The sequence below is a fragment of the Phaethon aethereus genome (genome assembly GCF_964289735.1).
Source record: "Phaethon aethereus genome assembly, chromosome: 1".
Taxonomy (NCBI): domain Eukaryota; kingdom Metazoa; phylum Chordata; class Aves; order Phaethontiformes; family Phaethontidae; genus Phaethon; species Phaethon aethereus.
This window is the reverse complement of record NC_138575.1, coordinates 223,754,789-223,778,980: the sequence shown is the minus strand read 5'-3', so window position 1 is coordinate 223,778,980 and position 24,192 is coordinate 223,754,789. Positions and strand designations below refer to the sequence as shown.

The 24,192-nt window shown below is 50.5% G+C and overlaps 2 protein-coding genes across 2 annotated transcripts; both read right to left on the bottom strand.

Moving 5' to 3' along the window:
- Positions 1-1,831: 1,831 nt before the first annotated feature.
- LOC309417786 (olfactory receptor 51Q1-like) lies at positions 1,832-2,540 on the bottom strand (the record flags this gene model as incomplete). Its single annotated transcript, XM_082015336.1, is given in 4 exon segments — positions 1,832-1,898; positions 1,900-2,011; positions 2,014-2,116; positions 2,118-2,540. Coding segments are annotated over 4 exon segments (705 nt in total).
- Positions 2,541-21,679: 19,139 nt separating this feature from the next.
- Positions 21,680-23,779, bottom strand: LOC309417777 (folate receptor gamma-like; the record flags this gene model as incomplete). Its single annotated transcript, XM_082015324.1, has 4 exons — positions 21,680-22,041; positions 22,301-22,436; positions 22,785-22,973; positions 23,642-23,779. 4 exons carry the CDS (start codon positions 23,777-23,779, stop codon positions 21,680-21,682), a joined length of 825 nt encoding a protein of 274 aa, XP_081871450.1.
- Positions 23,780-24,192: the final 413 nt, after the last annotated feature.

Genomic DNA, 24,192 nt, shown 5'->3' with positions numbered 1-24,192 from the left:
CAATACCTAAGTCACCCTGACCTTACGTGGTATTACTGATGAGGTTACCTAGGTACTCCTTGCCTGGTAAGACTATACTCCCCAAGGTAGACTTGAGCATCCATTAAAAACAGGTGGGCAAATATTAATCCAAGACTGTTGCAATCGCCCACATTTAGGTAGGGTACAAAAGAGTTTAAGATTCATGCTTTACTTGGTTCCAGACAGCTTCATAACTGGTGACTGAATGCCTTCTTACTTGGTGAATGCAAACAATGTGACAAATCATATAGGTTTAATCACATGTTGAATTATTTCCTAGTCTGACTGGCAAACTGATAACAGTAGATGAGAAGGCGGCTCAGGTACTCAATGACTTCTTTGCCTCAGTCTTCACTGGCAGTGTCTCTTCCCACATCTCTTGAGGGGATGCCCTGCAAGACAGGGACTGGAGGGGCAAAGTCCCTCCCACGGTAAGAGAAGATCAGGTTTGAGACCACCTGAGGAACCTGAACATGCACAAGTCTGTGGGAGCTGACGAGATGCATCCCAGAGTCCTGAGGGAAGTGGCTGATGCAGTTGTCAAGTCACTCTCCATGATATTTGAAGAGTCCTGGCAGTCAGGTGAAGTCCCTGATGACTGGCAAAAGGGAAATATTGCACCCATTTTTAAAAAAGGTAGCAAGGAGGACCCTGGGAACTACTGACCCATGAGCCTCAACTCTGTGCATGGGAAGGTCATGGAGCAGATCCTCCTAGAAGCTATGCTAAGGCACATGGAGGACAGGGAGGTGACTCAAGACAGCCAGCATGGCTTCATAAAGGGCAAGTCCTGCCTGACCAACATAGCGACCTTCTAGGATGGAGTGACCACCTCAGTGGACAAGGGAAGAGCTACTGATGTCATCTATCTGGACTTCCGTAAGGTCTTTGACACACCCCCCCTCCCCAAACTGGAGAGAGATGGATTTGATGGGTGGACTGTTGGGTGGATGAGGAATTGGTTGGATGGTCTCATTGAGTGGTGCAGGTGACACACCTGAGGGATGCCATCCAGAGGGACCTGGACGAGCTCGAGGAATGGGCCCACGTGAACCTCAGGAGGTTCAACAAGGCCAAGTGCAGGGTCCTGCCCCTGGGCTGGGGCAACCCCAGGTATCAGCACACGCTGGGGGATGAAGGGATGGAGAGCAGCTCCATGGGGAAGGATTTGGGGGTACTGGTGGATGAAAAGCTGGACAGGAGCCGGCAATGTGCGCTCGCAGCCCAGAAGCCAACCGTGTCCTGGGCTGCACCCAAAGCCACGTGGCCAGCAGGGCGAGGGAGCGGATTCTGCCCCCCTGCCCTGCTCTGGGGAGAACCCCTGCAGGGCTGCGTCCAGCTCTGGAGCCCTCGGCACAGGAGAGACACGGACCTGCTGGAGCGGGGCCAGAGGAGGCCCCAGCAACGCTCCGAGGGCTGGAACAGCTCTGCTGGGAGGCCAGGCTGGGAGAGCTGGGGGGTCTCAGCCTGGAGCAGAGAAGGCTCCGGGGAGACCTTCCTGCAGCTGCCAGGGCTGAGGGGGGCTGATAGGAAAGATGGGGACAGACTTTTTAGCAGGAGCTGTAGCGATGGGGCAAGGGGTAACAGTTTTAAACTAAAAGAGGGGAGATTTCAACTGGATCTAAGGAAGACATTTTTGACAAGGAGAGTCCTAGGTTGCCCAGAGAGGTGGTTGATGCCCCATCCCTGGAAACATCCCAGGTCAGGTTGGACGGGGCTCTGAGCAATCTGCTCGAGTTGGGGATGTCCCTGCTCATGGCAGGGAATTGGACTAGATGGTCTTGAAAGGTCCCTTCCAACCCAAACTAGTCTATGATTCCATGATCCTGTGGAACTGTTTGTTCTTTATGCTGTAGATGATTGGGTTCAGCACGGGGAACCAAAAGGTAAATGTTGGCCAGGAGGAAATGAACAAGAGGGGAAGCATGCTTTCCAAAACGGTGAACCATGGACAAGCCAATCACAGGGATGTACAAGATCAGGACGGCCAGTTGTTCAAAGCCTTGAGATGCTCCATCTGGGATGTGATGCTCGCAATTGTCTTACAGAGCATAATATATGACAAAACAATGAACAATGGGTCTAGCACCTCTATAGACCACAGCTAACCCATACATGCTCTTGAATGTGATGTCTGCACATACCAGCTTGATCAGGTCCTGATGCAGGCAGTAGGCATGGGAGAGCACATGGGACTGGCAGAAGGGCAATCTTCTCAGCAAGAAGAGTGATGGCAGCACTCCTGTGAGGCATCTGCACCAAGCAGCCAGCCTGATCTTGCCTACCCTGGCACTGGTGAGGATGGAGGAGTATCTCAGTGGGTGGCAGATGGCCATATAGCGATGAAAGGCCATGGCCCGAAGCACCAAGGACTCCATGAAAGAGAGAGAATTAACAAAATAAAGCAGAGAAAAACTGGTTTCCCTGTAGTTGACCCAGAAAACACTCATCACAGTTGGCGTTGTGGACAGAGGCAAACCCGAACTGTTGATGGCCAGCATGGATAGGAATTGGTACATGGGCTCGTGGGAGCTCACATCAGTCCTGATGACTGATGACTTGATGACAAAGAAGATCGTGCAGTTCCCCACGAGGGATGCAATGTAAATGCAAGTGAAAGGGAGACAGAAAGCCGGATGTGGGAAACCTTCAGCCCCAGGATGCCTGCCAGGATGAATGTGTAACAGCAGGAGCTGGGGCTGTTGAAAACCACATGATGGACCAGGGAGCATCTACACTGAAATAAAAAAAACTTCAAAAAATAACTGTACTGCCCTGTGGTGGTGCACCCCCCACCCCCGCCTCCTTCCTTGCTTGATAAACCTTGGCCTTGGAGCAGAGAGTTTGGCAGTTAAGGGCCCTTTGACTGTACCAAGCACTCTTGCGTAGATGGGAGTAACTCACCATCCCCAGGAAGCCTTGGAGCATAGCTTATCCAGCGGTAATTTGGGTGGATCAGTACTAGCATCATTGGGATGTCAAGAATTGTAGCAATTATCAACAAATGATTTGTGGCGAAGATGGAAATTTACTGATGCCTAAAATCAATCATCTCCCAGTCCTATAAACAGTGGTCCCAAGAGCCTTTGAGCTTTCCTGGACCGCAGCGGGCTGTGACAAGCATCTCCCTCTGAGCAGGATGCCTCTCAGAGCCCGTGAACCCTCATGTTCACGATCAACTCAAAGGCTCAGCTGACCACCCGCTGAGTGATGCAAAGCATTCCATGTGAGTATTAGATTGGATTTGAGGGGGGACGTTTAAAGGCAGCTTTGTACATATTTATCTCTTCTCTTTATATCTCTTTAAGTGTCTGATCTTAGTATGTTGCTATGATTTAATAATGTGATTTGTCTTAATATCATTAGTCCTAGTAAGCTTTAGGTTAATCATGTTACTAAGTTTTATATATATATATATATATATATATATGATTTGATATTGTGATTTATCTCAATAGTGCTAGTGAATTTGATTGCTGTTATTTTAAAGTTACACCAAGCACTACACCAGAATCTCCGATACCCTCTCTCTTAGACATAAACCGTTGACCAAGTCTGGGACTAGGAGTGGATTCAGCTGCATCTAGACTCGTCTCTGAGAAGAAGTTTAGAAAGCATGGGGGTCTGCCCTGAACCTCGTGACTCAACGGGAGGGCATTCCTTCACTTTCCTTACCTAACCTTAGTCATAAACCATTGACCAAGTCTGGGACTAGGAGTGGATTTTGGTCCACTCTGAACCTCGTGACTCAATGGGAGGGTCTCCCCTACTTTCTCTCCTCAGTATACATATAAGTCACATTAGCCTGGTTCGATCCACGAGCAAATCATTCCAATCTAGTTGTAAGCAGAAAACACACATATGCATATATGCAGACGATACAAATTTCATAAATTACCCAGGCTCATAGCCGTGGTTAATGAATGTGCTGCTGATTATTTTTCCCTTTTCGTTGATGACTGTGGGATAAAATATTCATGAATGAGAGAAAAATTTAGACAAAAGCATCAAGGAGTTCTGAAATTTATCAGCTACCTCAATATGTGAGAGGTTCCCAACAGCAATGTTTGTTTTTAAATGCTACCGCTTTAAAGTCGTAAATCGTGATTAGATCACACCTGTCCATCCAGCAGTGAGTTATGCTTTTGCACCCGCTGTGATCCAGATTTTGCCTTGGGAAGGTGGATTACAGTACTGAGGCTGTTTTCATTTTTTTCATGATAAATATAACTTGTTATCCAGCAAAACCTGTAACTGTTCAACCAATAGATAAGAATGGAATAATGTCTTGAAAAAATTGAAATACAAATTTAATGCAAATTTCACCTGAGGTATCAGCAGAGAGAAAGAGCTTTCAGAGGAAGAGAGCTGCAGGAATAAATCTCGTGGCAATGCAGAGTTCCCTGCGTACGACATGCGGAATAGCCTGGACAAGGCAGGCGGTGCTTGTGAGTGAGACAGGGAACCGGACACGCAATGCTGGCTGCTTAATCCCTCCTGAAGGGAAACCCTTGGATCCCTGCGTGACAACAGAGTCGCTGCCACACATGAGGGATCTTCCCAGGGAAATAGAGGTCCAGAAACTTCAGGAAGAGCGCTGACAAGGAACATTATATAAGATCAAACCTTGCAGAGTTATATCAAAGTAGAGACTTTTTTCTAATTCTCTGGGGAAACGAGTCCCTTATTGAAGGACTGACTTAGTTTAGACTACATGATGGGCAAAAGAAAAGCTAAATTGATCTAAAAATTTTCCACCAGTCGGTGCATGGTTGACAGTGATGACTCTTCAAGCACAACGTGACCCAGTGACTGGAAATTGAAGTTACACAGAAATTGGATGAAATAAGACACTGCTAGTTTGCAAATCTGAAAATAAAAAAGGACAGGTGATAAATTCGTCACCTTTTGGAACTGTAAAGCTAAGAACAGAAATTCTTCTGAGATGTATGCTTTGCCTGAAGCCTGTACTATGGGCTTGATGAGTAAATTGGTTACGAAGTTCTTCGTGAGATGCAGGATGTCAGAACAAATAACCACAGAGATCTTTTCTGAGTTTAATATTTTCTAACTCTTCTGTAACCAGGAAAAAAAAGCCACATGAATTAACATATTAATTAGAACAGAGAGAAGGGATTAAACACTCTTCTCTTACTTTGTCATTGAGTACCGTATAGCAAAACCTCTAAGCATCCAGATCAGGTTCTGCGAGTGCTGTCTGAGGTATGAAACCTGACGGCAACGTTCCTGCCCTTTGCATTTCAGAAACTTACCGAATTCTGCTGACACCAAGGCTCAGCTTTCACTGCGGTGAGGAAGCCCAAGCCAGACTCACCCTGTCCATAAACAGCTGCTTAGGAGCTCTCGGAACCCCCCAGGGACCCCGAAGGAAGGTACTTGGGGGAAGAGACAGAAAAAACGGGGAATCAGGGCCAAATCTGCCTTCACAAGCACTGGGGGCCGAGCCCCGGCTGTGCGAGGAGCTGTGCACACACCAGAGAAACCTCCTTCTCCGCGTGGTGCTTGTGCGACGCAAGGCAGCGCCGGGCTGCGCCGGGCTCCCGGGCGCCGGCCGTGCCCGTGCGTGCACCAGGGCTCGCTGCGGGCTGCCGGCCGATGCCGAGCTGCTGGGGCCAGCAGCTGAAGCCTGGGGTGGGCAGAGCTACCACTAGTCCCACCGGCTCTTGGATTTGCATGGCACCGGTTCATTCCCGGTTGTGGCTGGATGAGACGGTGTATTTAACTGCTCTGGCCACCCGCGTGCCAGCTGCATGCGTGGCACCGCTGCAGACAAACGTGTTGCGCGTCTCCGCTGCCGAGCAGAGATGTGCCGTGGCGCAGGCACCCTTAATCCGTTTCCCCCATTTTGTGTCTCACCCGCTCTGCAGCATCCGTCCATTGCTCATCCGGAAGACGCCCATGCCCACGCTGGTTTTACATGGTGGTAGTCGCACCCCCCAAGGACCGGAGTAGCCCCATGTTTGTATGTGCAGTGACCCAGCACCTGGTCCCAGCTCTGCTGGAGGAGATATTCTGGGTGGAATGTCTGCAAAATGCACCGTGAAATGCCATCCAGATCCTGGCTGGTCCTCTCACGGGCTGTCGCAAACTTGCACATGGATGCTGCTTTTTTTTGGCTCTTATTACAAAGGTTCTTCCTCCAATGCATTCACCAGGGGAGAAAGTGTCAGCTTTGTAATGGGATGGGTAGGGAATGCGGCATTGTCTTCCGTGGCCTCAGTCCCCACCACCTCGCTTGCCCAGTCTTCCTCCTGCATCAAGGTTTCTTTGCGGAAACTCTGGTTATGGGAACAGATTGTTTTATAATCGCTCGAATGACCAAAATGGGGTAACCCTTCCTCGGATGAGGTCTGCATGGCATGCTGCACACCCGCTCCACCCTGCGCAACTCAGGGTTCCCAGCATCTGGAAGGATGTAAGGTTATCTGTGCGTCCTCTCTTCCCTTATAGTGTTAGCTCTAATAAACAGCATTTTAAGTGATACTTCACAGGGTCTGGGTGCCTTTCTGGCACCGGGATCACCGTGGAGCAGTGGCAGGTGCAGAACTCCTCCGTGCGGAAGCGGGAGGACGCGGCGGCTGAGGGGCTGTTTCCCCCGGCTGTCGGGGTGAGATGACAGCAAGGGACTCTCCCCGCCCGATGTCCTGCCTCCTTGCCACACACTCACGGATGCTCCCTGGGGCCGGACTCCCCTCCCCGCTCCGGGCAGCCCCTCTCACCGTCCCCGGCTCGGGACGGGAGGTGGTGCGGCTGCAGAAGGGTCCGCTGCTCCCCGGGGCGGCGGACGCCCCCGAGGAGGCTCTGTGGCTGCTGGGGAGAGCCCGGCGCTCCGGCTGGCTGACGCTGTGAGCCAGGCAGCGTTCGGGAAAGGAGCAGCGCATAGCAAGCACAGCGGGATCGTTGCTCTGCTAACCTCCATCGACCCGAGGCTCCGGCACCTCCTGAAGCAAGAGCAGTCTTTTGTGCTGAATTCTGTAACGGATTTTTTCCCCTGTGGATTTGTCTTGCTGCTCGATTGAGCCCCTGCAAACTTTCGGCGTTTGCAGCTCGCTCTGACAAAATGTTCCAAAGCTTAATCCTGTTGAGTGAAAACCGCCACCTGTAATTGGTTTTTAATTTGCCACCTGCTATTTTATTTAATGCATCTTAGCTCTTGTATTAAAAGAGACAGCGAGCAATTGCACCTGAAGATCCTCTTCAAGTCAATCAGGATTTTACGGAGCACTCCTCACACCTTCATTCGTCCCTCTTCCAGGCTGGAGAGTCCTAGTTAACCCGGCTCTTCCCTGCATGGAAATTATTTTAGGTCTTTGGTTGTTTTTGTTGCCTCTTCCCAAAATCCTTCTAGTCCCCACGAGGCTACATGGTGGGTGAGAACATCTACTTCACTGAGATTGTCAGATCGAGACCTTTGCAGCAGAAAGGGAAGAGTAAGCAACAGGGAAAGACAGAAGACACGCAGAAACAAACCTCATAGATAAAGGAGACAACAGCAAGGACTAAAACTCTTCAGACACTAACTGACGGGCCATTGAGAAACTCCAGGCTCAGCTTTGGGGAGGGTCAGCCTGGCCTTTGTAGCTGATTGATAAGAAGTGGGAAATGAAGGACTGAGGATTTGCAATACCTGGGAGCCCTGTGGGACTGCAAAACTGAGAAAGGAACCCCCAGGGGAAGGGCCAAAGGAGGGAAAGGGGCGCTGGGGAGGACAGGGGTGGGTGGAAATCCAAGGGATGGGGTACGAAAGGGGCTGACTGCAGCCACGCCGAGGTCAAAGACCGGAGCAGACCGCAGCATTTCGGCAGTGCAGCCCGGAGGTGGAGTGCAGCAGCAGCCCAACGGCAGCGGTTGCAGCTCGGTGGCACCCAGGACCCGTTCCGCAGGTGACCAGCACCCACAGGCAGCAGTGAGTCCCTGCTGTGGGCAATAAGGTCTACGGGAGGCTGCACAGGACCATGGAAAGTGAGCTATGGGCCAGAGCAAGAGTCCCACAACCTCACCGTTTTCTGTCCGAGTATACTGGCAGGATACGCTGTTCCGTGTACGTCATCGCCTCCATGCTGCCGGTCTCATCCTCAGCTCTAACAACATCCCCAAAACATTGCTCATCAAAGACCTGGGTCACAGCAGCCTTCTGCAGACCAGCTGCCTCCTCCTCCTCGACCCGTCGGTTTGGGCATGTTCCTCAGCCTGTTCACATTTTCCTGGACAACCTGTGCACGCAGCTTCCACTTGCACTAAACCCCACCATTCCCGGGATGAAAACCAATCAATCAGATCTGAAAGAAATCGCTGAGAATACTTAGCATGCTACTCCTTATCATACTGTTAACATGCCCTTACTATACCGTTCCTGAAATGTTTCCTTGTCCATTCAATTCATTGTTAAAAAGCACATGTAATCCCTGTGCCCCCATCCAAAAGCTCTTTAATATTGTTTTTCAGTGTACTTTGGCTTACAGTCATTATAGGGAAGCAGGCAGAAACTACATTTGTTATATGCCAGAAACCTTTCTAGACTGGTCATTTCCCCATTCGCCCTCTCTGATCATTAACGCACACTGTATTGAACCCAGCAGCTTGTTTTTCTCCAAAGCATCTTCCAAAAGGTTACTCAGTCAAATTCTAAAAAACTTAAATCTGGAGAATTCAGCATGTTCCTAATGTTTCCACTAACTTCTTCCAGGGTTAAATACCACCACTGCAGAACGTGCACCTGCTTACGTGTATTCCGAAGAAAACGGCTTTCTGTCCTCCACCCTGGGACTCTCTCGTGGTGGAAACAGGGGGAAAGCAAACGCAACCAGCGGAACACGTCCCCGCTGGGGCTGCTTTTGAACTCTGCGGGGCAGGCAGCGAGCCGCCGCGCTGCTCTCCGCAGCGTGGGCATAAACACAGAGCCGAATTAATGTGCCTGCTGCGGTTTGGGAGTCGCAGAGGTGTGAATGAGAGAAGCGCTGGGGCTTAGCGTGATGCACTGCACGAAAAACATCCTGTTCCCCGTGCAGAGGGTTGAGCGAACCTTATGACTGAAACTAGATGAAAAAATCGGACTCCCCTGAGCCCTCTCATCCTTGGTTCCTGCGTCTTTCTGCCCGAGAGCAACTTCTGCACAGCACAGACGGAAGACACCAGACAGCTCGGGTACCTCGGCAAGTCCAGCCTTGAGAACACCTCGCTGGCCGGAGCTGACTGCCTGAGCGGCCCCCGCCTCGCGGCGGACGCTCTGCCTGCGGCGAACTCCACGCTGCCGCCAAGCGCCACGCGCGCGCTGGAAGGCTGCTCCGCCGCGCCTGTGCTCAGCCGCAAGTGGCAGCCGCACGGGTGCCGTGAGCCCAGCCGCAGACCTCCCTCCTGGCCGGGCACGCGTCCCGCCTCGCTGGTGCCCGCGGCACAGCGCGGCGCTCGTGCCTGCCCGCGCCGCGTCCTGCGAGCGGCCACGCAGATCTTCCCTTCGCTGCCCCAGGCTGCCCTCGGCGTCGGGTACGCAGCAGGAGGCTGGGGACTGGTGGGATGCTGGAGGAGGTGCTGAGCCTCCTCGGGGTCCCTGCCATTGCATGTAGCATCACCTGCAGATTACAGAAACCCACCTGCGGTGCCCAGGAAGTGCCCCGGGTTCCTAAGCTGCAGCTGGAGGAGGTCTACTGGAGATCTGCACAGGCGTCAGTGCCTGGACAGCAGCTCAGCTCCCCAGGCACCGGGGATTTGAGCTGAGCCGAGGTGCTTTCCAGGCTGCACAGACCGTCTCGGCTGGAGCTGAGTGCGTGCACAGGCATGGCCATGCAGACACAGTGAGAGACGCGTCCTCAGGCTGAAGGAGCAGAGGTAGGCAGGGTGGCTTTGAGGCTGCCAGCGCTCAGAATGGGGCCTCTGCTGGGCACCCCTTTGAGCATTCGAAGCACGTCGAGCAGGCGAGATGCCAGGTCAGGTCTGTGCCTGCTGCAGCCATCTCTTGGGTAGAGATGGGGCAGTTTGGGACCTGGATGTCTCGGTCCAGAGTTGCTCTTTTGGATAGCTATTATGTTTAGGAACTTTTTCACCTTAAACTTATCACCTCGCCAAGGCAGGAAGGATATTAACATCTCATGCCATACGAGGAAAGGCTGAGAACTGTGTTTGTTCAGCCTTGAGAAAAGAAGGCTTAGGGGAGACCTCATCACCATGTTCCAGTATTTAAAGAGTGGTTACAAAGAAGATTGAGAGTCCCTTTTTACAAGGAGTCACATGGAAAAGACGAGGGGTAATGGGTACAAGTTACTCCTGGGGAGGTTGACCGAAACCAAGAGGAAAATTTTTCACAATGAGAACAATCAGGCATGGGAATAGTCTCCCCAGGGAAGCGGTGGATTCCCCAACGTTGGACACTTTTAAGATTTGGCTGGACAGGGTGCTGGGCCACCTTGTCTAGACTGTGCTTTTGCCAAGAAAGGTTGGACCAGATGCTTCTTGGGGTCCCTTCCAACCTGGGATTCTATGATTAGAATTAGAATTAGAAAATATTAGAAAATTAGAAAATATTAGAAAATAGAATTAGAATTAGAACCCTTACTTGGGAGAGTGTTGGTCTCTTCTCCCGGGTAACCAGCAATAAGACGAGAGGAAAAGGCCTCAAGTTGTGCCAGGGGAGGTTTGGATTGGATATTAGGAAAAATTTCTTCACCGAGAGGGTGGTCAGGCATTGGAACAGGCTGCCCAGGGAGGTGGTGGAGTCGCCATCTCTGGAAGTGTTCAAAAAACATGTGGATGTGGCGCTTCAGGACATGGTTTAGGGGACACGGTGACGCTGGATTAATGGTTGGACTTGATAATCTTGAAGGTCCTTTCCAACCTTAGTGATTCTGTGATTCTATGATCTTATATGCATTCTTTTAGCATAGATAACACCTGTCTATGAAAAACACAGCATCAGCCACATCACTCTTTTGGCATGGGGCTAACTGTCTCCCTTTAATAGTTTTAAACTTAATAGTTAAAAGCATTGCTGAGGGATTGTTTGTCCCATCCTAAGATGCATAGGATGGACCAGGTAAGCTCCTGGCCGTGTCTGACTATCCACTGGGTAAAGGAAGGTGACTACAGGCAACTAGATGGACATCTTTTAGAGGCTATGGCATTTGGCCTCAAACAAATGAGTTTTTCCCAAAACCTTTTTTTTCCATTTTGTGCTCTGATTGCTATTGCTAGCACAATTTATTGACAGGAAAATGAGAGTACAGCACCTGCCACACTATGATGCAGAAGCTGGCTCCTTCATTCCAAGCACAGTTAATAGATGTTGGTGGATCTATGCATCATGAAAGTGTTTGTTCCTGTTTTCAGCCTGTTTGTTCAAATTGATGACTTTTACAATCTGCCCAAGGTGCACTCAGCTGCAACTGGATAAGTAATTTGCCAGAGTAACACAGGAGAAGAACCACTCTAAAAAGCAGAAGCTGGGAAGTGGAGCACAGCAGACTTGGACTCTCAGTGTCCTGGACTAGGGAAAGCTCCAGGAAAATCCCAGATGGCACCTGGCATAAGGAAAAAAAAAAAAAAAAATCTCAAAACCAGGGCACATTCACATTGTTCCCAGGCTTTTCTTTTTAACCGCATTCCAATTTTAGAAACCAAGACCTTCACTTTTGCTGGGCTGGCGTTCATACCCTTCAAGGTTGTTCTGTGACCCAAACTGAGCTGGATAGTCACAGAGCGTATTGTTCCTCCCGGAGCAATGAATGCCAGTTATTTTGCATATGGGATACTAAGATTCGGGCCATATTCAATAACCTGAGTGCTCGGTGTAATTTGCTCTGACAGCCAGGCTGGGGGCTGCTAGTGCAAGTTGACAGAGCCAAGGGAGAAGTTTCCCTGCTACACGTTGTATCTGTCAAGAAACAGGCAGTGCTGAAGCAAACTGATCTGATGAGAAAATAGAAGAGATATTGGATAGTAAGATGATGTCTAAGATAGTGGGGTGAGTTTTCTGAAGCACGTCCTTGGCTATAGAAAAACCTGCTTTTGACCACTTTCAAATTCAGTGCTTAACTCCTACTGTTGACCCTCCTTCCAGGTGCAATGACATATGCAACTGAAGGATGATCTGTGCCCAAGTGGTCAGCATGATGTGGGATTTTATTATCCACCTTATCCCATAATTACGCCGAATTCTGGGAAATAAACCCTTATGGGGCCCCAACGACATTTGTTGCTGACCTCCGCAGTGCCCCTGACACTGGCAGTCATCAGATCAAGGTGACTCACCCATCAGAAAAGGATAGCTTCCACATCAGTAATTATTTCATCTTCATTCATCAGAAGGACAGCGTTTCGCTGTTGAGGGCAATGGATTCAGCATTAGAAAATGGTCATGTATAATTTTTTAAAAGCTAATTGCTTTAATGCTGGGCCATTTTTACCTCCAGCAAACAACAACCACTAATGACGCATTTTTTCTGAAAAATGTGGTTTTATCAGATGTCAGCTGGCTGACCTGCCTTTTGTTTCAGAAGAGACAGAATTTCTTTTATTAGTCCAAAGGATGTAAGTTGGAGGATGAAGCTTGCAGAATAGCCTTCTTTCTATAAAATGTGTTAATGTAAATAACAGCCTCTGATCACACTTATCTACTACCCCTCTCTGCTCTAGCATTTGTGCTTTTAGTGGTCCTTACGGTTTACACAGACAGGGGTCAGAAGGGGAAACCTTGTCTGCACGGGGGTTTCTGACAGGAAACTCTATGTGCATCCAGTAATAACACACGATATTAATAACACTTCTGCCCAGAGTCAGTCAGGTCCTCAGACTGGGCCTGGATGAGAGACTCATGGGGCACAGTGTCTGGCTTAAATCCAGGATGTTCAAGAAAAATAGACAAATACACAGTTATGTTTAATAGCTGAGAAATCCAACCTGTCTGTACAATTTGCTGATGAAAATACATGAAGGGCAAGAGTGATGGTGAGTCTACCAAGACGCAAGTATTTATTTCCACTGAAATAATTCCAAGGAGTTCAAAACTCCCACATCACTGCTTAGTGAAGATCAACATATCACGAGGCAGAAGATGCTATCCTACATGTAGTTAAGGAATATCAAAATACACATAGAACAAATGAGATGCATAGGACACTGGCAGAAAATATACATCTAATGTGAAATTTTCGATGGAAACATGAAAAGCAGGAATAAAAGGAACCTCAAGAGAGCGTGTAGTCCATCTGCCACCCTAAAAGACAACAGCTTACCCAAGCCAAGCCAGAAGGGTATTTAGCAAACCTGTTCTAACATTCCTGGGTGGCACCTCCGTACCTCTCAAAAAAGTGTCATTCATGCAAGGAGTCCTCATCCTTTCAATTAATTTGTTGCTCTCCTTTTGCTAATGGGTCTTTGCGTTCCTTTGCAGAAGCTGCCCCCACCTGTGGGTTTGGTGCTGAGAAGAACGAGAAGGCTACTCTGCGTGCCCTGGCTACAACACTCCTACTCATAGGACATAGTCTTCACTTCGGGTTTTATTTTCTTGTTTATTTTAGCAAACTGTGACATTGTTGACTAATGTTTGCCTTGTCATGCCTGGTACCTCCCAAAGCTTTGTTGTAGAGGTGCTGCCTTACTCTATTTCTATTTTGAAAAAAGAATATTAAAACCTCTATAGATTAATATTACTGCCAGACTAACCAGTGTGATACTAGTGTTTACTGACATAAATCCTCCCATTCCTACCAGACCAACAGTTTGAATTGCCTTTCAGGTTTCATACCCAGCGTGTCCGGGCAGTTCTGAATTTCAGCCTTCTCCCCGCTGTACTTTCAGTCCTTCCGCCTTGTTCTCACTGACGAATTAATAACAGTGTCCCTATCCAATCACCAGAAGGATGCTGGAGTTACACCAAAAATTTTAAACAGTCAGGCAGAATAACAAAGACGACGTTAGTCTGGTACATTCATACGCAATACACTGATTAAAGGCCAGATCTTTTAAGCAAGATCAGATCTATGTACCCAAAATGACATGACAACTACATTCAGACCCAAAGAAACCTCTATTTTCTTAAAAGCTCATTAATGAAAAAAGTGAATAACTGCAGAAATAAGATAGCTCCCTTCAAACCCCTAGTTGCTTCATCTTTGACAATGAATAATTGATAACTTTTCTTTGAAAAAGTCTTTTTTCCAATGAGTTTTGCCTTCGCTTTGTGGTAGTTTCATTTAGATTATTCTCTCTTTTCTTGTTTCTGAATACGTTAATGCAAAATGTGTCAAAAGCATAATTACAGTCAAGGCAGATTTAATTTTATGTTTCTTCCCTGTCAGCAAGGCATGTTACTCTGTCTAAAGGAAAAATTAGATTGCTTTGTCACAATTTGTTCCTAAGAAATTCACAGCCACTGCTACTTATTTCCTTGATATGCCATGCGTGCTCCATAAATACTTGGTTTGTCTGTTTCAGTATTTTTCAGGAAATAAATGTTAATCTGACTGGTTTCTAATTCCCTATCACTTCTTAATCCCTTTCTACCTTTCTGAAGTCAGGCCCTAGGGTTACCTTCTTCCAGACTGGTTTTCTTTCTCATTTATCTTCTGCTCAAAGATATCTGACAACAACCTTTAGACTGCTCCTGCATGCTCTCTAAGTACTCTAAGGGGAACGTCACCCTGCCCTTACACTGCCCTTGTGATCTGGAGCCATCTGTTTTCTTAACTTTTTTTTTTCCCCCTGTTTCCCCTGGTTTCTTACTTTGCTGCTGATATTAGACTATTTCAGGGAAAAATAATTTAGAATTTAAAAAAATAGTAAATGTCATGCATGTTCATATCATTCGTCATTCAATATGCTTCCCTAGCATTTGAATAACAAAGTAATTCTTAGATTAATCTATGTGTCTAACTAAATGCAAATTGTTTTTTGCCTTCTCCTTTCTTTCTGTTTCTGTTGTATATGCTCTTGTTATTTCTTTCTGTAAATCATTACTAGTTTGACCAAGCTCAAAAGCTCATGTTTTTTTCTCATGCTAGGAATGACTGCAAAGGTGGTGATTTATACATGATGATTTTTAGTGCCCTTCCTGCTTCTTCAGTCTACTGATGGGGTTCAAAAAAAAAAAAAAAAGCTCTTTTTATTGCATCTTTAATGAACTGCATAGCTTCAAAAAATAGCTTTGAAAAATATTTTCCTAGATGTTTTCCTCATGAGATATTGCTATCTCGGTTTCACCAAGTCCAATTTGCTGAAGTCTAGAGCTTTCAACTACAAAAAAATAAACAAGCAAACAAAAAACCAAATAAAAATGCAAATAAAAACCATACAGAATAAAGATTTTGAAAAAGTTGTAGTTCTGTTCCGTGGCACCGCTTCTTTCCTTGAAATAATTACCACGGACACCAGGGGAAGTTTAATATTCCTGTATGTGGCTACAGAGCTCTTCTTTGGGCAAAGCCATAAGCCCTGGGCAACAGTCAAGTATCGCAGGGGAGTGAAAGGTATTTTGGGACGGGGCTGAGACCGAAGAGTTTTTCTTCACCTTGCTACCAACTTCTCCCTCTCAACTCGCAGCTCCAGCCCTGGCTCTCCACCCGCTCCTGCTCTGGCACGCCGCAGTGCTGGTGCCGCCGCGGCTCCGCTCCCGCCGATCCTGGCGGGGCGCAGCCTCCAACAGCATCCCCAAACGTTGCTCAAGGACCTGCTCACGGCAGCCCTTTGCAGACCAGCCACCTTCCCCTTCTCGACCCGTCGGCTTGGGCACGACATTCCTCAACCTGTTCACATTTTCCCGGAGAACCTGCGCCTGCAGCTTCCACCTGCGCTAAGCCCCGCCGTTTCTGGGATGAAACCCAGTCAGATCTGGCAGAAAGTACTGAAAATACTCAACCCTTAGAATCTGTTGTCCTGCAAGGTCTCCAGCGACCATCCCACCCTTTCGGGAAGCCACACAAACCAAAGCACAACCTCCGGCACAGCCGGACTCACTGACCTTCTCCTTCCACACCCCAGGAAAAGCACCTGCAGAGCCAGGTTTTCCCGACCCGCCCCAGCCCGGGGCACCGCGGCTCTCCCAGGCGGACGGGGAAGCGCAGCTCACCTGCCGTCGGAGGCGAGGGGGACGTCGCCCGCACGCTCTGCTCCCGCCGCGCAGCTCCGCGGAGGAGGGTGCCGGGGGCACTGGCGGCTGCCTCCCCGGGACGCCCACCCACGCTGCTCAGCCTGCCGCGGGCGTCCTCGCTGCCCCTTCGTCTTCCCCTCGCCCTCGGCAAACCTTTCTTTGACATCTCCGCTGCGCCGGCATTTCCCTGAATATCCTGACATTTCCAAAGGAGTCAGTGTGCAAAAGCAGCCCCCATCTCTCCCGACCCCCCCGTCCACCTCGTCCCAACATCCACTTGCTGCCCGGCTGCCCTACTGAGACAAGGTCTTACTGCCTCAAATGGCGCTTTTTGTGGTTTGCTTGGGGTTTTTTTTCCTTTCCCTTTTCACCTGAGCTCCCTGTCAAAACTCTGCCCAGCCCGAGCCTGGCAGCTGGCTCGGGGGTTTTCCACTTTCCAGGCTGGGATTTTCAGAGCCTGTTCAGGGTGCCCCAGCACGATGGACCAGGGTGGACCCACGCTGAATTGCTCAGACCTATTTCTACAGGCAGCAGCTCAGGGACCCCACTACAGAGGGTCTCTCTGGAAGCTGCTCCCAACCCTTGGTCCTTCCTACACCCCTCTCTCAGACCCCTGGTCTCTCTGATCCAGACCTCAGACTCCTCACCCTCTCTGCTCCATGCTTTGGCCAGAAGTTCACTGGTGGATTGCACCCACACACACACACATTTCTTTAATAATTCCTTAATAATTCCCAATAACTCCTACTGTCAGTCCTTCTGCTAAACATCCCATGATAAATCCTGTACACTTCCATATTTGTCTTTTTCAATCCTCAAATTCCCCCCCAGGCACCCCACCAAAGTCCTATACCTGTTTAGGCAATACTCCAGGAATTTACGTAGTGTCTGGAGAGAGTTTCTTGTGATTAATTGCTCTAGTTTCCAAACGGGGACAACGGCTGAACCATTCACCTCCAGCGGTCTTAGGAGCAGTAGATGTGGAGGAACGAGCCTGGCTGGTTTTCCCCACCTTGTCATTGCCCCTCTGATCTCTGTCTGCCCTTTGTGGTCCCTTGACCACAAAGCTGGTGGCATTCCCAGTCTCCAAGCTGCCCTTGCAGTAGAAAGGGCACTGCCAGCCACCCAGCGTGCAAGTGCTTACCTGCAGGTTGATGCTCAGGACTGGAAGCCTCTGCTGTGCTGGGGGTCCTCATTTACAGCTCTGTGCGGTCTTGCTGTGCACTGGGCTCCTCCAAGCCTTCTGCCTCTAGTCTCCAGCTCGAGCATCTGGCTTCTCTATGAGACATGCAGAAAGCTGTGTGCCCCAAAGCAAATAGAAGTTGAACTAGATGATCATTGAAGGTCCCTTACAACTGAAATATTCTATTCTACCTTAGGAGGACAAAAAGAGATGCTATGAACTTGTAGCAGACCATCATAGCTAGAGATACAGTAGTATCTTGTCAACTCTACTGGTTACCTTCTCTGTCGGCCAAAGAGCAAAAGGAGTCAAACACCACCCACTGGCTGATGTCCCCACTCTGTTTTTCAGCTCTTGCAGTTAGATCCTGAGACCCAGGAACCACGTCCAACACAGAGCCCTCCTTACAGGTGACCTTGGCTTGTGTGTAACCACAGGAGAGACCTCTCAGGCTGCAGCAGTTACATGCATGCATTCAAAATTCCATAAAAATGAGAAGCAGCAAACCTACAGCCAGCTTGGAAGCATCCTGTGACACAGCAGGAGCAGATGGGAAAGTGGGGCGATGATGCTGCTGCGCCCTCAGACTGAGGGAAATCCAGGCTCCTCATGCCCTGGACCAAGGCATGGGATAGTATAGGCAATTTACCCTACCCTGTATAAGAAATCATGGTCCAGAAGAGCTGTGTAGAAAAGAGATTCCCAGTCTGAAGATGTAGCAGCAGCAACAGCAGCGAAGGGTCATGACTGGAGCAAGAACTTTCACAGATTGAGCCCTGAACTGCAGAGCTAATTTTCAGCTGCTTCAGGAACACACTTCCAGAGTCCCCATCTGAATGGCAGGGTGACTTCCTTGTAAGTGGAGGAATTTTGGTCAGGGCTGGAAATCTGTCTCCAAGATGAGGTCCCCCTCCGAGAAAATGAGGGGGCGCTTTGCAAGCTTGAGTTGCCCACACCCCGCAGCCTTGGCCATAGTCATGCAGAGCAGGCAGGTACCTGAACCCTCTGCAGATGTACAGTCTCCACCTCTCTGACAATGGGGACGACACTGCTGATGACAGGGGTTAGTACAAGCATCCGAAGTGGGGAGAAGCTGCTCCAGGAGTTTGCTCACGCCTGTCTATGGTGAGAAGAGTGCCAAAAGACAGCACAGCAGGATGCGGCACGAAGCTGTGGTAGGAAGAGCTGCTACTTCTAGCTTCCACCTTGCAGCCCAGGCCCTCCCTAAGCTCTGCCGGGCAGGCAGGGTTCAGAAAGAGGAAGGAATCACCTCCAGCCTCCTCACCAACCTGCTGGCACACGGCTGCTCAGAACTGCTCTGCGAAAGCCCCGTGGGCAGTCCAGTGTCCCCGTGCCAGCCAGGTCACAAACAACAAGCAAGCCTGCAGATTGCTGGGTGCACAAAGAGGACATGGACCAGGCAACAGGTCACGGGGCTGCACAGGACATCGGGAGGGCTCCTGCACATGCTTTCAAGATGGGCATAGCCAGGTCTCCAACAAGTGATGCCCTGGCTTGGCGCAAGCCCAGCCAGAAGCTTGCATTGCCCTCCTTGATGGCTTCGTGCTGAGCAGAGGGACACACTGCTACCACCCTGTGAACATTGCAGTTTGGCAGCAATGGGACCAGAATGCTCCTGCCATCTCCCCATGCACCCAAGATCTGTGCAACTCGTTCTTGGATGGCCCAGACTGGGTGAGCTGGCAGAGGAGAGAGCATGAAAATGGACTACTTACATCTTTTTTTTGAAAGAAATTACTTGTGAAAAGACTGAGTAAGTTTTGACACAGGTATCAGTGCTGGGGAAAAAAAAAAACAAAACAGAGATGCTGTTAGGAATGTGTTTGTGTTAAACATCTCACTCCAAGGAACTGTAGTTTGAGTGGGGTGATGGACCACAGCTACCCAGACCTCCCTTCCCAACCTACACAACTCTTCATCACCCTGGTGCCCTGCTCCTGCAAGGAAGGTTCCTGCTGGAGGGGCTGGCAGGGAGCTGCTGGTGAGGGATCTACAGGCTCTTCCAAGAAGTCCCTGGAGGACCCCAGGGTAAGAGAGAGATGCAACTCCCCATCCTCTCCACAGTGTGATTAAGGAGACCCACACCACAGGTGAGCCCCTTCCTGACCCCAGTTACCCCCAAACCCCACAGTAACATTGCCCAGGATATTTTCAAATAGAGAATATTTCGCCTGTGCAGGCAAAACATTTGACCTTTTAGCTCAATTCAGAGATTAGCAGATGAACTTAGACTGTGCTAAGAGAGGGACAGCTGATCTCATCAGCCTCTTCTCCTCAAGGATGTCTTTTTGTAGAGTAGCTTAATAAAGAAATACTTTTCTATAGAACGCAATGAACGATCCCAGCTCACTGGGGAGGGGGGGAGGGGGGGGTTGGGGTGGGTTTGGAGCAATGACTTTAAAAGGTCCCTTTCAACCCAAAGATTCTAAGATTATATTTTACCCTTGCCAAGCATGGGAGCCATAAGTCAGAGGAGCAAGTGTCTACAAGTGACTGTTTCTCATGAGGAGGTGTTGGCTGCACTATCGCTTGCAGCTAATCTCAGAGCAACTTTCCAAGGCTAAAACTGTAAGTGGCTGGAAACAGCAAGGTCAGCTCTCCCTCCAGGGACAGGCCTGCAGGCAGAAGTTTCACACTGCTGGGGGATAGGAGGAGTTCACACCAGCCCCGAAGGAGATCCCAATATGCTTCTACAAGACATTTTTTGCACTGTTGTGGCAGAGCTGACTGGAACCTGCACAGGCAACAAACACACAGTCCATAGGAGCTGCCTGAATGGGATTTTCTGTAAACTCCAACAGCTTTGCCTTTAGAGTTGTTTTATTTTTGTCCTTTATCGAGGTTGCTGTCACAGGAATCAGCTCCAGGAGTTTCCCCTTCCCTGGCTCTAGCTGGGTGAGGCAGGGCAAACCTCATACCCCACATACAGGCTAGATGCTATTTTTTTTACTTTTAGCCAGCATCAGTCCTAGGATACCGTCAGCTTTTGCAGGCAACTCCTTGAAGTTAGAGGGAAAGAAAAAAGCATTTCCATGTTTCATGTAAAGGCAAGGAGTAAGTAACTAGCTACAACAGAGGCTGTAGTATTAGGAGCATTTTTAAAATCCAAGAAACCAGAAAAAACTTCTGGGAGGAGCTGCTTTGCTCTAAAGACTCCTTAAAGTATTCAAAAATACTGAAAATTTCAAATTTAAAAAAAATTGAAAAGCTCTGCAAACTGGATAGCTGTGGACTTTGCCTAAACTGAGCAGCCCCGTGCATTTCCCCATGGCCATTCCTTTCAAGAGTTGCTAAACTCTCGCTAGAGGCTTGTTTTCACTTCTGAGGAAGGAAAAAAAAAAAGCGCAGGAGTAAGCCTTTGCACAGCTACCGATGGCACTGGCAGGTCCCACGTGGGAGGCTGTGAACCCTTACCCCAGGGAAGCGGGGGGTTTCGGAGCACCACGGATACACAGCCAAGACCCGGCCAGCGGCAGCAAAGCTGTACCCGCCACCCCGAACCGCGCAGCTGCGGCAAAGGAGAGGTTTCCGCGCGGCGCCGGGACGGCTGCGCGACAAGGGCGGTTCTGCTGCGACGCGCTGAGCGGCACCCGCCGAGAGCCGGCGCCGCTTGCGCCGGGCTGCCCGGCCGCTCGCCCTCCGCCGCGGGCCCGCGCGCCGGGCTCAGGCCGCGCCGGCGCCGCGCTTTGCCGGGGGGCCCGGGGAAGCCGGAGCCGCGTGGGAGAGGGAGCAGGCGGGGCAGCCGCTGCTCTCCTCGCCGTCTGCGGCCGGACCCGCGGGCGGCCCCGCGCCTCCTCCCGCGGGCTGGGGCGGAGCACCGCAGCCGAGGGGCGGTCGGCACCCAGACCCACATCGACCCGGGAGGCTGCACCTTTCCTACCCCCAGGCAGACCCCTCCACCTACAGATCCCACCCTGCCACCCCCTGGTCCAGCAGCTCTCGCCCCAGAGCGCTTTACCTCCCCGGTAGTAGTCAACTGCAGTACAGCAAGGCTGATTCCGAGGAATATTTTATTATTATTCCCACCCTTCAGGGGCCTGGAGCAGCCTGGAAGGCCAGACACCGGAGCTCAGCATAGGACCTGAAGACGCACTGCCAGCCCGGCACACAGCCGCGGCGTGGGAACAGGCGCGAGGGAGCTCCTGCACCAGAGCAGATACGCGGTAGTGCCCTTTCGAGGGCGGCAAGGAAATAACTGCTTCTGCCCGTGGCTGGAAGCGGGTACCAAGGCCTAACAACGCTCACGCAGAGCACTTACTGGGGTGCCACGGGTTTGAACAGACATACTTAAGTTACCTATGCCAGCCCCTCTTGTAGGGCAGCTGGAGCAGCCCAAGCCAGGTCCCTTCTGGGGGTAGTCACGGGGACCCCCATCCAAGGGGTCTGCAGCCCCTGGCTACCTCAGGGAGCATCACAAGGGCCAGAGGCAGCAGGACCAGGACACGCCATGGCAGAGCACACGCAGCTTTATCAGTTTCTGGAGTCCCGTTCTCCATCCAAGCAGGGGAGGTCCTCTTCTTCCAAGCATAGTACTTTGCCACAACCACATTGGGGTTTCCCTGGGCAGGGTCAAACCACATCTGGATGCAGCGTCCACTGCCCCGGTGCTCTGTGGTGTATTTGTAGGAGTTGGACCAGATTTTCTCACACAGGTCTTGTGGTCGGGGGAAGACTTGGCTGAAGGGTCTGCACATGGAGCCCCAGGGACAGCGGTTTGTTCCTGAGGACAGACAGCACCAGAAAAGGAAACAACAAGGTGAGCCAGCACACTTCACTCATGTCCTTTCATCTGGGAGGACCAGACCACCTGCCCACAGCCCATCACTGCATCTTAGCTGATGGGTGGTGGCTTTGGCCACCTTCCAGTTGGCAAACACACAGACAGGCAAGAGCCATTAGGGGCCTTGGCTGCAGCCACCAGGCGGGCAGCAGTGACGCTGCTGTGGCGAGGAGAGGCTTGCTCCACACAGCCCACCAACCTGTTGCCCAGTTCCAGCCCTTGTGCCAGTTCTCTTTGCATGTGACATAGTCCTTGCAATCCTCCCACCACTCCTCGCAGTCCTCTTTGCAGAGTGGCACGTGAAGAATCCTCTCTCGACGCCAGCTGCTGTCAGCCTGCAAAGCAACAGGACCATGCACACTGGTGATGGCCCTTGAAAGTTAAGGGTCAGGATCCACCACATCCCAGATTCCCCCCCAGCCCCTTCCATTGGGTGCCAGAGCTGATCTCAGAAGAGTTTCAGCCCTGGCAGAGACATGCCTTGACAGCAAGCAATTCTTCCATCAGCCTGTCTGACTACCTAAGCAGAGGCTAGTAGAGTCCTTTGAATCTTTCCACCCAGCAGGAAACTGTGCAGTGTCCCTGGAAAGCAGACTCCCATACTGTATGGGGAACCAGCACATAACATATCCATGTAGCCAGCACAAGCCCTGTTGTCTCAATCACAGTAGACCTGATCCTACCTGGTCAATCCAGGGCCCCAAGTTGGGTGAGCACTCATACAAGCATGTGTCCTGGATGAAGTGGCGCTTGCACTTGGGTGGCATCAGCCCACAATGGTTCCAGTTGAAGTTGTACAGGTTGGATTGGTCCTTGTGGGCTTCTGAACTGGTGTTGGCTGTGCAGCAGGCATTGTCCTTCCACGGAGCACACTGCAAGAAAGCAAGAGACAGGCTGGTCAGGGAGGGCAGGCAGCAGCTCAAGGGGATCAGCAGATGCTGTAGGTGCCAGCTCCCTGCGTAGCCTACAGCAAGAAGCCTTCATCAGCAAAAAGATTTTTCTCTGCTCCAGCAAACCCTCGGGCACTTCGGATTGAAGAGTTCAGGGCCACAGCAAGGTAGAGTTGGAAGAAGAGGTCAGATCCTCACCAGGAATTAATGCCAGCCTGAGGAACAGAACAAACTCCTGTCTCTTGCACCCTGGCTTACTCTTAGCCCCATTTCCATCCAGGACCTGGGGGCAGAGCTCTTCAATTGGCAAGAAGAGTCTCCAACACAGAGAGGGAGCAGATAAGAGTGTCTTCTCTCACCATCCTTTACCTTGTTCTCATCTGGGGTACCTAAGCTTTGGGAAGGGGAGGCCTCCTGGTTAAAGAAGGGTGACACTGAGCTGACAGAAGTCCTCACATCACTGCATCTACCCTAGCCATTTGCTAGAACAGAACAGCAAAACAGCAAACAAACAGGCCTCATACCCGGCACAGGCTTTCTTCCTCAAGCAAATGGTTGCTAAGCCCAAAGCAGAAACCAGCCCATATCATCTGGGGAGGGAGGTACAGGGGACCCAGACAATCCCACCTGACACATCAGCAGAGTCATACCTGGTGATACAGCATCCCCTCCGGGCCAGGCTTGGTTTTGTGGTGCTTGGCATCCATACAGACATTCAGCAACGGGTCCTTTGCAGGCATCACCACGCAGGCAGCCAACAGCACCAGCAGCGCCTGCCCCACTCCCATCCCCATAGCCAGCCCAGTCAGATCGGGGAGCTGATGGAGCTGTACGGAAAGGGGACAGCACGGGAGGGGTTTTGCCACAAGCAGCAGTAAACAAGATGCTGTGGTGGACAGGCGCTCCTGAGGACACACCAGCAGACCATCAGCAGCTCACAGCACCGAGGACACAAGTGCAGCCATGGCTGCCAGGTCAGCTACGCGTTATCCTCTGGTCAACGCCGCATCAGAGACAAACATCCCTTTCAGTGCCTGGGCTGTTCAGCAGTTAACCTCAGGCATCCCTGATGCAGAAGGACCCCAATTCAAATGGGTGTCACACAGCATTAAGCCACCCCACCGCTTCAGTGCGGGGCTTTCTTCTCCCAAGCCTTCCACCACTAGGCACTGCTAGTTAAAGGGTCTCTTTAGCCGGTGGT